This window comes from Taurulus bubalis, assembly GCF_910589615.1.
Source record: "Taurulus bubalis genome assembly, chromosome: 6".
Taxonomy (NCBI): Eukaryota; Metazoa; Chordata; class Actinopteri; order Perciformes; family Cottidae; genus Taurulus; species Taurulus bubalis.
Window position 1 is genome coordinate 10,798,735 of NC_136594.1, and position 12,137 is coordinate 10,810,871.

The 12,137-nt window shown below is 38.4% G+C and overlaps 2 protein-coding genes across 2 annotated transcripts; one reads left to right on the forward strand and one right to left on the reverse strand.

The window, feature by feature from the left end:
• Positions 1–183: 183 nt before the first annotated feature.
• On the reverse strand, positions 184–4,331 carry snapc3 (small nuclear RNA activating complex, polypeptide 3; the record flags this gene model as incomplete). Its single annotated transcript, XM_079219858.1, has 9 exons — positions 184–452; positions 535–642; positions 1,665–1,823; positions 2,574–2,656; positions 2,817–2,966; positions 3,040–3,144; positions 3,240–3,321; positions 3,426–3,509; positions 4,099–4,331. 9 exons carry the CDS (start codon positions 4,329–4,331, stop codon positions 305–307), a joined length of 1,152 nt encoding a protein of 383 aa, XP_079075984.1. The 3' UTR covers positions 184–304.
• Positions 4,332–6,981: 2,650 nt separating this feature from the next.
• Positions 6,982–10,780, forward strand: LOC306738157 (tetratricopeptide repeat protein 39B-like; the record flags this gene model as incomplete). Its single annotated transcript, XM_079219986.1, has 15 exons — positions 6,982–7,088; positions 7,293–7,369; positions 7,779–7,908; positions 8,032–8,137; positions 8,275–8,340; positions 8,423–8,531; positions 8,624–8,691; positions 8,795–8,854; positions 8,943–9,104; positions 9,183–9,274; positions 9,388–9,508; positions 9,588–9,699; positions 9,781–9,898; positions 10,369–10,485; positions 10,666–10,780. The coding sequence occupies 15 exons, from the start codon at positions 6,982–6,984 to the stop codon at positions 10,778–10,780; spliced, it is 1,560 nt and encodes a 519-aa protein (XP_079076112.1).
• Between the last annotated feature and the right edge of the window lie 1,357 nt (positions 10,781–12,137).

Genomic DNA, 12,137 nt, shown 5'->3' on the forward strand with positions numbered 1-12,137 from the left:
AAGTTGTATGTAATGCCATTTTATGGACTCTGGGTCATGACCTGAATATTCGACAGTTAAACTTACTAGATAGCAAAAGTTGTTCCAAACTTTAACTTGGATATTTGAGGGTTTGTTTAAGAATATTTACGAATTATGGTTAAATTCTGTTTTCAGACAGTCAGTAAAATGTAAGCATTACTGTACAAAAAACATTTATTTTTAGATGATATACATTTCCCAAATGTCAAAACATTTTTCTGAGATATAAAACATTGCAGTGTATTACACAGCATAAATGAGTGAACTGATCCAAAGAAATTAATTAGTTGAATGCGCCACGGTCCACGTAGGGATAGGCCAAGAAAGCTCCAATCTTCCTGCCTTGAGCGTCGTAGTGCAGCATCCGGAAGCACTTGTCACAGAAGAGACACGGGTCACTCGGAGCAAACGGGTCATTGGTTGTAAGCCATCTGGAAAGAGTCGGGGATGGTAAACTCCTTTTCACAGTTTGAGAATACCAAAGCCGTTTGTGCGTCACCGCTTTTTACCCACCTTCCGATGTAGACGTGGCAGACAGCACACTTCTGGGTGGTGAGCCTGTTCTTGCTAGTGAGAAGTGGATACAGCTTCTTGTCCAGGCAGTCATCCGCATGGATCAGTCTGTAACATGTACAAAGAGAGGGCCCATTTCTTTAGAGCCTGAGATATAAGAACAGATTTGTCCCACATGATATTAAGAGTGGCTTTCATGCAAACAGTAAATCGCCTCAGACGTTCACGTATCTCTCAGAGCTATAGAGTCTTGTGAGAGCAGCCGAATCCTGTCTGACAACGAAGTGCTTCATTTCAAAAGGTTGCAGTAATAGTGCAGAGATTCAGAGCGCATCAAGTTGCAGACTGTGTGTCGATATACCAAACCACCATATATAATTGTTGTGGTGGTCTAGTTTAGTTAGGTACAGGGCATGCTCAAAAGGTTGATCATGCCATTTTCCAAACCAGCATGTGCTTCTAACGCAAAACAAGCACCTTATTTATGAAGTGAAAAAGAAAAAAGACCTTGGACCGCAGTCAGTGAAAAGCTTCATGAGGTTTATGAACCGGACAACAAATACTTGTACAAGTGTCTAGGTGTATCTCATCTTGTCAGTACGGCAGTAAAAGACAATTTCGACATTGTCGTGATGAATTAATCTAGGTGCACAGAAGTATGCAATAGGTTTGACTAATTAACATGTTATTTAAGTCGATATTCTCATGTGATCGATGAGATCATGTATTGAAGCAGTCACATGACGTAGGCTGTATAACAAGATTGCAATAAGTCTTCAGCCATGCTAGCGGTTGTAGACTAGACAAATGTCAACCTGCAGGTGGCGCTCAAGTAAAACTTTGTCAAAGTTGTTAGGTTTCATGACTATGCCCAGAACGGACAAACCAAACAGTGTCTCTAAAAGGGCTATTCACGTTTTTTTGTTTGCCAATCTTAGTTCTCCGAAACGTTTGGCACAAGGGAGAACTTTCCGGTGAATGCAATTTGAAATCTCACTGCTAGATGCCGCCAGATCCTACACACTAGACTTTTAAGACCAACTTCATAATAAAAATTGCAGAAAGAAAAAAAAAAAGAATCCAGAGTTTCTGGGAATCCAGAAAAATAAGTCAAAACACACAGCACTGACCTGACGTCTGTGATGATGACGAGATGTTCGCAGTCTCCCTGATGGCAGTAGAGGTACGGGAAGCCCACTTTCACTTTCAAATCCACAAATCTTGTGTCTTGCATCATGGCTTGACTGTAGGGTGGGAAGTTGCGGGCCTTTGCCCATTCAATCACAGTCCTGTAGCATAAACACGCAGAAGGTACATCACAAGATTATCAAAGAAATGTCTGCTTATTTTAAAGTTGCATGTGGCGTGAAACCTCCAGTATCTGGTCAATTCCACGTTCATCTTTTGAGCTGTAATTTAGAGAATATTTGTGGTTGTTTTATGGAAACAAATCACATCGTTTCTCCAACAATGCTTTCCCCAGTGTGGATGGAAGGGCAATGTTCTGCCCCAAATATTTCTCACCACTTTCTCTTATCTACTTTTGAGCAGGATTCATAATTTTAGTAAATGTGGCTGTGGCTTGCTTTTAGGTTGTAGAAAGTCCCCTTCACAAATATGATATTTTGTCTGAAAGGGTTTGTAAAAAAAGTTGCGTTTTGTACATGGAGAACAAAACATACTCCATCTGGTTAGACCAGTTGAAAAGGCAGATGACAATCAATAAGTTGATCTACAGGCAAATAAATATTTGAAGAATGCCTCACAGCCTTTCATTATATTCAATTGTATTTTGAATTGTCAGCTGGCGCCTGAATTTTGTGTTTACATTTCGACCAAAAATTGGAACAAACAAAACTCACTAGAAACAGGACAATAACAATGCTCAAAAAATAGATCACCCTGTATCCTACAAACTTTCATTGATCAGGCAAAGAGGAATTTCTGTCAAACATAGAGTATATCTTCACCGCTGATTCATTACAGGGAGAAGAGATTATTTTATCCAATCATTCAATTTGTCGGGAGTTTAAACTTACATGCTGATGTCCTGACACTCGGGGTATCGCATGTCGTTATAGAAAACTCCTTCAAAGAAAAAGTAAGCCGACTTGAAATGATCCTGAAAGATAAAACATGAAGAGTTGGTCTTGTGCGCAAATATTAACAAAATCAATACCAAACAATAAATACGCTTCATGTAAAATTTGTAAACAGAGGGGTACATAATGATTAGGTTCAGATCTTGCATGTAATTTCAGATGAACTGTACATGTGCTCACTTTGCTGATGAACTCTGGCGCCATGTCCGGCGTGCTGCTGAACTCTCCGCACACTTGCAAGTCACTGACGCAGCAGATGGCATCCCTGAACTCTGCCAAGCTGTGGGATCCCGTCATCAGCAGAGTTATGTGGGGTCTGGCGTAGCAAAACTGAGGGGAAATGTCAGTACCATGGAGAATAACATGGAGGGTTCTTGTTACCACGAGAGAGGGGAAAGCTCACGTTTTCATAAGTAGCCGGGTAGTACACGTTGATGGTCAGAATGACTTCTCCTTCAGGCACCACGTCAACCACAGTCTCTGGTTTCCTACCGGCGGTTATACGCTCCTGGGAATCATATGAAGAATTCATTATATCAAGATACAATAAAAGGTTACACATGTCAGTGCAGTACAATATCTCTTTTACGCCAATGGACCCACCAGTTCATCAGCGTAGAGGTCGTGTCTATTCTTGTTGTTGGATTTGAGAGAAGCTCTGTGATCTTGTCTCTTTTTTCTTTGGCTGTTAAAAACAAAACACAGAGCATTACATTCATTTGTTTTTTTACCTGCCGTTGGTTTATTCGAGGCACAATATAAATAATGACAGTAGAGGGAGAATCATACACTAGTGTTCTCAGCGTTGGGTCAGGAGGAACAACATCTGTATCAGGCAGCTGGTCTTCAGGATGGCAACGAAGTGAATCAACACTTGAAATGAAAAGATGAAATACAGTCATGTAATGAAATACTGCCAAGGGACGCCTTGAAAGGCTTTAGTAATAACAATTAAATGATATAGTCACTGTACAACCACACAATAGAGTGGTGCTACATCATGACCAAAAGATAAACAGCACTGTTCTCACGCCTAAGTAAAAGCAAGTACAAGTACCACAGTATTGGCATTCAAATATACTAAAAGTATCACAAATGAAAGCACTCGCTATGCACAATGCCCCTTTCATAGTAATTAGTTCATTTGATATGGACATCACAGACAGTAGCATTAGGACGGTCTGCTACTGGTCCTCGTGCGTTTGTGCACGAGGACCAGTTGCATTACGTTTACGGTATGTCACGAAACGCTAATTAGCGACACCTGCCCACGGGAAACTTGATTCTCGTATTCGTATTTCAACATTGTGGTATTGCTACTTTTAAGTTAAGTTGCGTACTTCTTCCAACACCGATACGTATTCAATCAAATCCTTGTAGCCGATTGCTACAAACAAAACTGTCGCTAAATGTTCGGTGCCGAGGTTAAGCGTAGACTGTACGTTGTGTGTGACGAGCTCACCTGCAGATGGACTTAAGGTCAGTCAGGGTCTCCGCACTGATCCCCGTCTCTTTAGCAAAGTTAGCATCAAACGTGTCCTCATCTTCCCGCTGATACGAGTAGTTACTCGGCTTCAGTCTGTTTAGCCACTCTCTTCTGAAAGAACCGATATGAAATTTGTTGCTGTTAACGTCAACGTATTCATATTCTGGGATGTTTTTGTCCGGGTCTGTCGAGGATTCTGACGCCGCCATTTTTCTTCTGAATGACTAGATATCCGCGTGGAGGATCATGGGTAATGTAGTTTTTACGACAAGCAGCGTCAGGGCATGTGGAGGCTTCATCAATATAAACTGCAATAATAAAAAAAGAATTTCAATACATTTTCTTTGACCTTTGTACTAATTTCACAAAATACACTTATGTGCTCACTCAAAAAAGAGCAGCAAGCAATTACAATGAAATGTCACGATAACCACATCATTCACATCTTATTCATTGTTGGGATATAATAATATCAAATATCCTCAATTTTCTGGTGTAAAACTTTGAATAACTAAATCTAATTAAGACCATTTCTATGACGTGCAACAAAAGTAAAGGAGCGTAAGAAGCTTCTAGAGAAGCTGCGGAAACAAACTAAACCACCAGCAATAAATAGTTAGACAGGGACATCACATGCACACAGATTACCAGAAATGTTAACCAAACTACGTAAAACACCCCTTGTGCCGTCAGAGGGAGTTAAACCGATATGCATTGGATATGGAGCAGTTTGAGGAATTTATCCCTGAAGGCATCTGGTCATTTGCGATGGTAACGCCTTTCCTCTGCCTTCGCCCTCGCTTATTTCTCACATGTAAACTATTTATACTGAAGTACATTTATTTATCTTAAGTACCGTTTCGACAAACTTACTTGACTATGTCTTACTGTATTATTCACTTCGCTTCAGACGGAAATGTTGTACTACCTTACTCCAGTACATTTAACTGAGAACTGAAATAACTAGTAACTCTTCAGATTAAGATCTTATAGACAAAAACATATAACGAGCTAATACAATGCAATTTGATCGGGTGGTTTAAACCCCCTTTGGCTTGTCACCCCCTACAAAATACTGTCAGCTCCTTGTTAAATGTGTTATAACAAAGTGAGATTTCCTCGAAATTTTTCAAATTTATTTTGTTATTTCACACTAAAAGAAAAAAATTCTGCGAAATGAATTCAGATTTGTACAGTAGAAATATTCCTCCTCTCATTAATCATTTCCTTTATTGTGTGACTATTTGTAGTAGTTTGGGAATCAGCAGACTAAACTAATCATATTTATATCAAACCGAATCTCAACCAGCTACAGAAACAAAATGCTAATTGGTGTTGCATCAATATTAACAATCTCATATGTTGTGTTTAGTAGCCCACTTTTACATTTTTTATTATTATTTAAGTATATGTTGCTGATTTTTACTTGAGTGCTACTTATTGTAGTATTTTCACATTGTATTGGTAATAAATGAGTACTGAAGCTCATTCATTGGTTTCGTGTGCACAATTTTTTTTTCGTTTTTATCAATGAATTAGTGTATAAAAAATCTGAATAAAAATAGTGTTCTTGTTAAGATCATATAACGTGCAGGACCATCAACTGTGGGCTGGCCTTGCAAATTGAGGCCACTCCTGACCATATAAATCTCGCGGGAGTCAAAATTATCGATTTATCTTGCAACGAAGAGGGCTTTCGTCGACGAGGAAAGAAAGACACCCGACGTTGAAACTAACTTCTTCTCATCTGACTTACATTCCAGCATCAAATGGAGACGATAAAGAACAATTCCCTACAACAGGTATTGTTTGAATGCAACGTATCTACGTGTGTTTGATGACCAGAGTGTGTTTACTTTTATGTATTTATCTAAAGGTGTTTTTGTCACTTCGTTTTGTTGAGTTGTTAAAAGTTTTTATTCCCTTAATGCATCATGTTCAAATGTATGAAGGGAGCATGTTGACTGACATATCACATTTTACTCTACTTGTAATAAATATAATAAACGCAACATAAATGACTTGTTAGGGTTTAGATTAAACGTCTCTCACATAACATTTCACTTAAAAAAGGGACTTAAAATATATACTGTATATATATTTTTTTTTCAGGTGGACCTAAGCAAAGTCATTGAGGATTCAATGTAAGTGAAATTATGCTTTTATTTGATATGTTTTAACGGAATTTGTGCATGTTTTTCAAAGATTGCCACGTAGTGAAAATAATGATCCTGTAGGTAATATCGTTTATCCTTGCAAATGGGATGTCATTTCATGAAATCTATTGTTGTGCTGCACAACACACAACCACTAGAGGTCACTATATATCTTAGTGATACTTTATAATGTATTCATTCTTCAAACTGTGCATACATATACTTTAAATCCTTTTGTTCCACACACTGAAATGCCAACATGCTACACATTTTGCATCTCATCTTGCTTGACTCGAGGGAAGCCTGAAGTTTAGTGCCACTTGTCTGGGATCCTTGGCTTTGAAACTCATAAGTTCCCAGATACTTATGCATGACTTGTTGTCAGATGCATTTCTGTTGGGATGTAGAAGCCTAAATTAATTTGTCATTCTTTCATTTAGATCACCTGAAATGGATTTAGAGGCCGCACTGAAGGAATGCTGCACTGCCCTCAACCTTTTTCTGAACAACAGGTTTTCTGATTCTTTGGCGCTCTTAAAACCCCGGTTAGTACACTGACACTTAAAACAAAATCTCATTTTTTTTGGCTGTACCTTAAAATCTAGTTATATTGTTTTAATTTCACACTTATAATATGCAGTTTGTTTATTGAACATGTTTTGCATTTGTCCCCTTCAGGAAGAGTCAGAGCATGTACCACGCAATGGGCTACAGCAGCATCTTGGTGATGCAGGCTGGCATGACTTTTGAACCAAAGGACATGGATGCTGCCATGGCGTCACTCGCTGAATCCCTGCAGACGTGCCAAAAGTACGGCTGAACACTTTCATAAAAGTTTAGGATTTAAGTTCCCATTTCAACAATGTGTAATAAATGTGGTGCATTTCTTAGTTAGAAAATTAAAGTCATATAGGGAGGAAGTCATTGATAATTTTGCTTTAAAAGCGCTGAGACACCGTCCTGATGAAATTGTCTTTATTCATTTGTCACCATACTGTGTATTCCTTAACTTAGATTTCGTAAGAAAACTGGAATAGTGGAGACTTTAACCAGCCTGTGGACGAGGCAACCAGCTGACAACCTGACAGAAGGTAAGCTTGCAGACTCTATGGATCTATGATAAGGAGGTGACATGAGCCTTAAGTACCATTTTAGTGTTATTAGAAATTTTAAAAATGTAATTGTATGGAATACAAAACGGAACAAGCTTAGAGACAATGAGAATATATACAATCGATACAATTAATCAATCAACATCTGGATAAATGCTATTGATCAAATATGAGTTGCAGCACAAAAAGCAAGTGTTGTTTCAGTTAGACAGTTACAGACACATTTTCAATTATTTTGTTCTTGTACAAATGATTTATACAATTGTAATTAATTACCCTAGAACACTGGTTACAGTTTATACAAATTGTCAATGTCTATTGTGCTACATTTTTGCAAGTCTGAAAAGTAGTTTTCACCAATCATTTGACATTTGATTCTTGTTAACAGAGGAGATGCATGCAGAGCTGTGCTATGCTGAAGTTCTGCTGCAGAAAGCAGCTCTCACATTCCTGGATGAGACTATAATCGGCTTCATCAAAGGAGGGATGAGAATCCGTAACAGTTATCAGATTTTCAAGTAAGAAGCTTGAATGGGGGAGTTTGTTGGGGGCATAATGACATATTATATTGTGAAAAGGAAAATAGTATGCGTCATCATATTTGAGCATATTTCTAAATTATATTTTGTCTCCCAAATCAGGGATTGCCAGGTCTTGGCCAGTGTCACAAAAGACATTGAAAAACAGAAGAGCACGCACATACATTTTAGGGGCGGTGTCAACATGGGCATTGGATCATTTAATCTGGTGAGTCATACAATAGAACAAAGGGTTTTCTACCACATCTTTTTAGTTCAGTTATTTTACTAAACGAACAAAGTATTGCTGTTAAATTGAATCAAACATTTAACCTTTTTTTCTTCTTCTTCTTTTTGTTTTGGTAGATGTTGTCTCTGCTCCCATCCAGAGTCCTCAGACTGATGGAGTTTTTGGGCTTCTCAGGAGACCAGGTAGGTGCCCTGAGTCCTTTTTTCTATACCGATAGCTTTTGTATGGTTAGAATTTTTGTTTTATTTTACAATTTTCTTTCAGGAATTGGGTTTGTCGGAGTTGAGGGAGGGAGCAGCCGGCGACAGCCTGCGCTCCATCCTCAGCACCTTGACGCTGCTGATGTTTCATCTCTACATTAGAGTTATTCTGGGTATTTTTAGTCCAGGTTTTAATAGCATTATGTCATTATATTATGATTGTAATCGTCAGAAAAGTCTTACTCTGCTCATGTTCTTTCCCAAGGTACTGGTGAAGGAAACCTTATTGAGGCTGAAGCTCTGCTGGAACCCTACATCAAAAAGTTTCCTAATGTGAGCAGTGATTATCGTTGATTCTAACTCACGGCAGATGTCACTACTTTCAGTCAGAGAAATGGCATTATTTATATTTAATGTGTCTGTGTGGCGTTCACAGGGAGCTCTCATTCTCTTCTACGTTGCAAGAATTGCTTTGCTCAAAGGAAACTTCACTTTTGTGAGTACTTGTAATAACTGTTTTTTTTTTAAATGCAGCTCTTTTTGTTAAGAAAACTGGAAGCCTGTGTGTCTGGTTTTTCCTGCAGGCCCAGGAAAAGTTTCTAGCTTGTATTGCAGCACAGGAAGAGTGGCGTCAGATTCACCACCTGTGTTACTGGGAGCTGATGTGGGCGTACTCATTCGAACAAAAATGGAAGGAGGCGTATCGATACGCTGATCTGCTCTGCAGAGAGAGCAAGTGGTCACAGGTGACGGAATACAACCTTTTCTCTGTATTTACTATGTTGTTTATCTCTTGCTATAAGCTGATTAATCTTCTCCTGCAGGCCACGTATACATTCCAGAAAGCTGCCATCTTGAGCATGCTACCAGAGGAAGAAGTGACTAAACTGGGAGAAAATGTGGAAGAGACATTCAGGTGTGTGATGGAGACAACCATCATTTGTGTATAGGACTCTGTTGTAAGTTCAGTAATAATCGCACAGTTTCGTAACTGTGATACATGGTTTTGGTGGGCTTTTTTTTTTGTAGGCAGGTGGAGGGTCTCAGACTGAGGATTGCTGGGAAGTCCATCCCAACTGAGAAGTTTGCAGCAAGCAAGGCTCAGCGATACTCTTCTTCTAACCCTGTGAAACTAGTCGTGCCTGCTTTGGTGAGGACATATGTGCACTCCTACTTTCAATGACTCAACACTGTACAGTACTGGCTTGACAACACATCTTTTCCCACAGGAAATGATGTACGTGTGGAATGGTTTCACAGTGGTTGGCAAAAGACCAGAGTTGACTAAAAGCATCTTGACCACCTTAGAGGAAGCAGAGGAGCAGCTGAGCGATGATCCAAGTGAGATGAACAGCAGAACTTTAAACCACATTAACTAATAGATTTTAACGTGACACTAATAGCATTTTATCTAATGTTTAGATCCATCAGCGTATCACCTGGATGACCAGTGTGTTGTTCAGCTGCTGAAGGGCCTCTGTCTAAGACAGCTGGGGCATCTGATCCAGGCTGAGCAGTGCTTCAATCATGTCATTTCCAGGTGAGGCCATCTTGATGCCATTGCAACACAACATACAACACATTGAACTGTTTTTTTTTGTTTGGTCTCTTAATGACACTTGCTGATTCTCATTTGCTTCACATTCGGCAGACTAATATGTCACATTTTCTTGTCCATTTTACTATATGAAAAAGGTTGTATGACTCTTCCTTCACTGTCTTCTGGCTACAGTTTGCATCTGAACAGACTCCGTAAAGATGTTTATTTAAATCCTACAATTGTAACGTCTGGTCAAGAATGGATATATTTTAGTCATATGATTAGAATTGCATTCACTGTATTTTGTATTTATCCATATATACCTTGTTTTGGAGAACATGGTGCATACAATATTTAACCTCTCAGTGTGGTGTTAAGACTTTACAACTGAAATGTGGCCTCTGTAATTTATTTGAACACTACTGAGTAGACCCACTGAACTGACTTTGATTGCTATTATTTTTGTACAGTGAACATGATATCAAGCACGACAACTACTTGGTGCCATTTACCATTTATGAGCTTGGCCTGTTGCACAAGCAGAAAGGTGACATCAACACAGCCATCAAAATGATGGAAAATGTCAAGTAAGTGTTTTTAACTCATCCACAATCCTGGGTTACAGTTAGTTCCGCATCTGGATGTGGTTTTCCCTTAAAGTCAAAGTGGCAATTCCCAATATGCCTTGATGAAATATGTCTACCCAATAAAGTGAAATTATATACTGCCATAATATACAAAAAGCTGATAAGTGATCTTATTTGTAGGATGAACTACAAAGACTACAGCATGGAGTCGAGGCTGCACTTCCGCATCCACGCAGCACTCAACACCATGGGCTCCTTTGCAGCCAAACTTCCCCCTTCACGCACGCCAGCTTAAGAGTCCACGGCACGAAGTGCAACAAGAAATAGATGCAAGCAAACCCAACTGAAAGTCTCAACCCTGTGTGCTGCCCTCATCTCTGTGCATTGAACTGCTCTAAATGAGTATCTCACTGTCCACTCCTTGATAATGGTACTGTGTACACCCAAACTTACAGTTACAACCCGGGGCAGTTTTTTTTTATTTCTTTAAATTTAATCTCGAGCTTGAACAGAGAGAGACTCTGCTGGCAGATTGACGATGAGTTGGTCATTTCTAATAAATAGCCCTACAGCTTGTCAGATTCACTGTATGTTCTGGTAAAATCCAGGCACAGCTAATAATCTTCTTGTAAATATGTTTTGTTTTTGTGCAATTTTGAATAAGTCTGCTTTTGATAAAGTTATCTAAATAAAGCTAATTAATTAAATTATGTCCTATATTTAATGCTGGCACAAAATGTAAGGCACATACCAAATGTTGATACATTTGATGACTAAACTCTGAATAAATACATTACCAAATCCTAAATTAATTGCGTGTGTGTGTGCGTTTATAAAAGGAGAAATATGCTGGTAACTATCCTCTTATTTTTACAGAAACTGCATGTTAGGTTAAATGTGGAGAACGGTCTAATATTTGCCATATTATCCTGGAAAACTGTATCTTTCTGATCACCTCCACTGTATTTTGAGTAATGGTGGACATTTTCGGTGATTACAATATGATTTTCATCATTGTATCGGCTTGAGAATATGGAAGTACAAATGCAGTGGTTGGCTGCTATGAAGGTTGTAAGTGTAACTGATAATTTCATAGTACTTTATCTATTGAGATTTTAAGTATATTTAACTTATATTTCTGTGTGTTTACTAAAGAAAGATTTTTAATGAAAAACTTGTAATAGAGGTGTAGTGACACCGTTGCCTTCCAAAAAAAGGCCACGACGAGATGTCCAGTTTCCAACATAAAGACTATTTATTTCTTACAATTGCATCTTTTCCAACATAAACAGAAGACAGCCACGTTCTCTGTCATAATCCATTTTCCTAAATCATAGACAAAAATAAATCATAACATTCATTATCACACTGTCAAAAACTGTTTGCTCCAGCCAATACAGCAACATCGGTAGTTTACGTTTAAGTACTTTTTATATATACTTTTCTATCCTGTCTGTATATTAATATTCTACTGTTTTACTGCTTATTTATATTTATTCATATTACTTGATTTTATTTTATTATTCTTTACTCTTTATTCACGTGTGAGCAGTGCTGCTGTAATCCTGTAATTTCCCCACTGAGGGACTAATAAAGGATTATCTTATTTTATCTTAATATTAGCAGCAATAGTCACAGTATTAGTGAGAGCA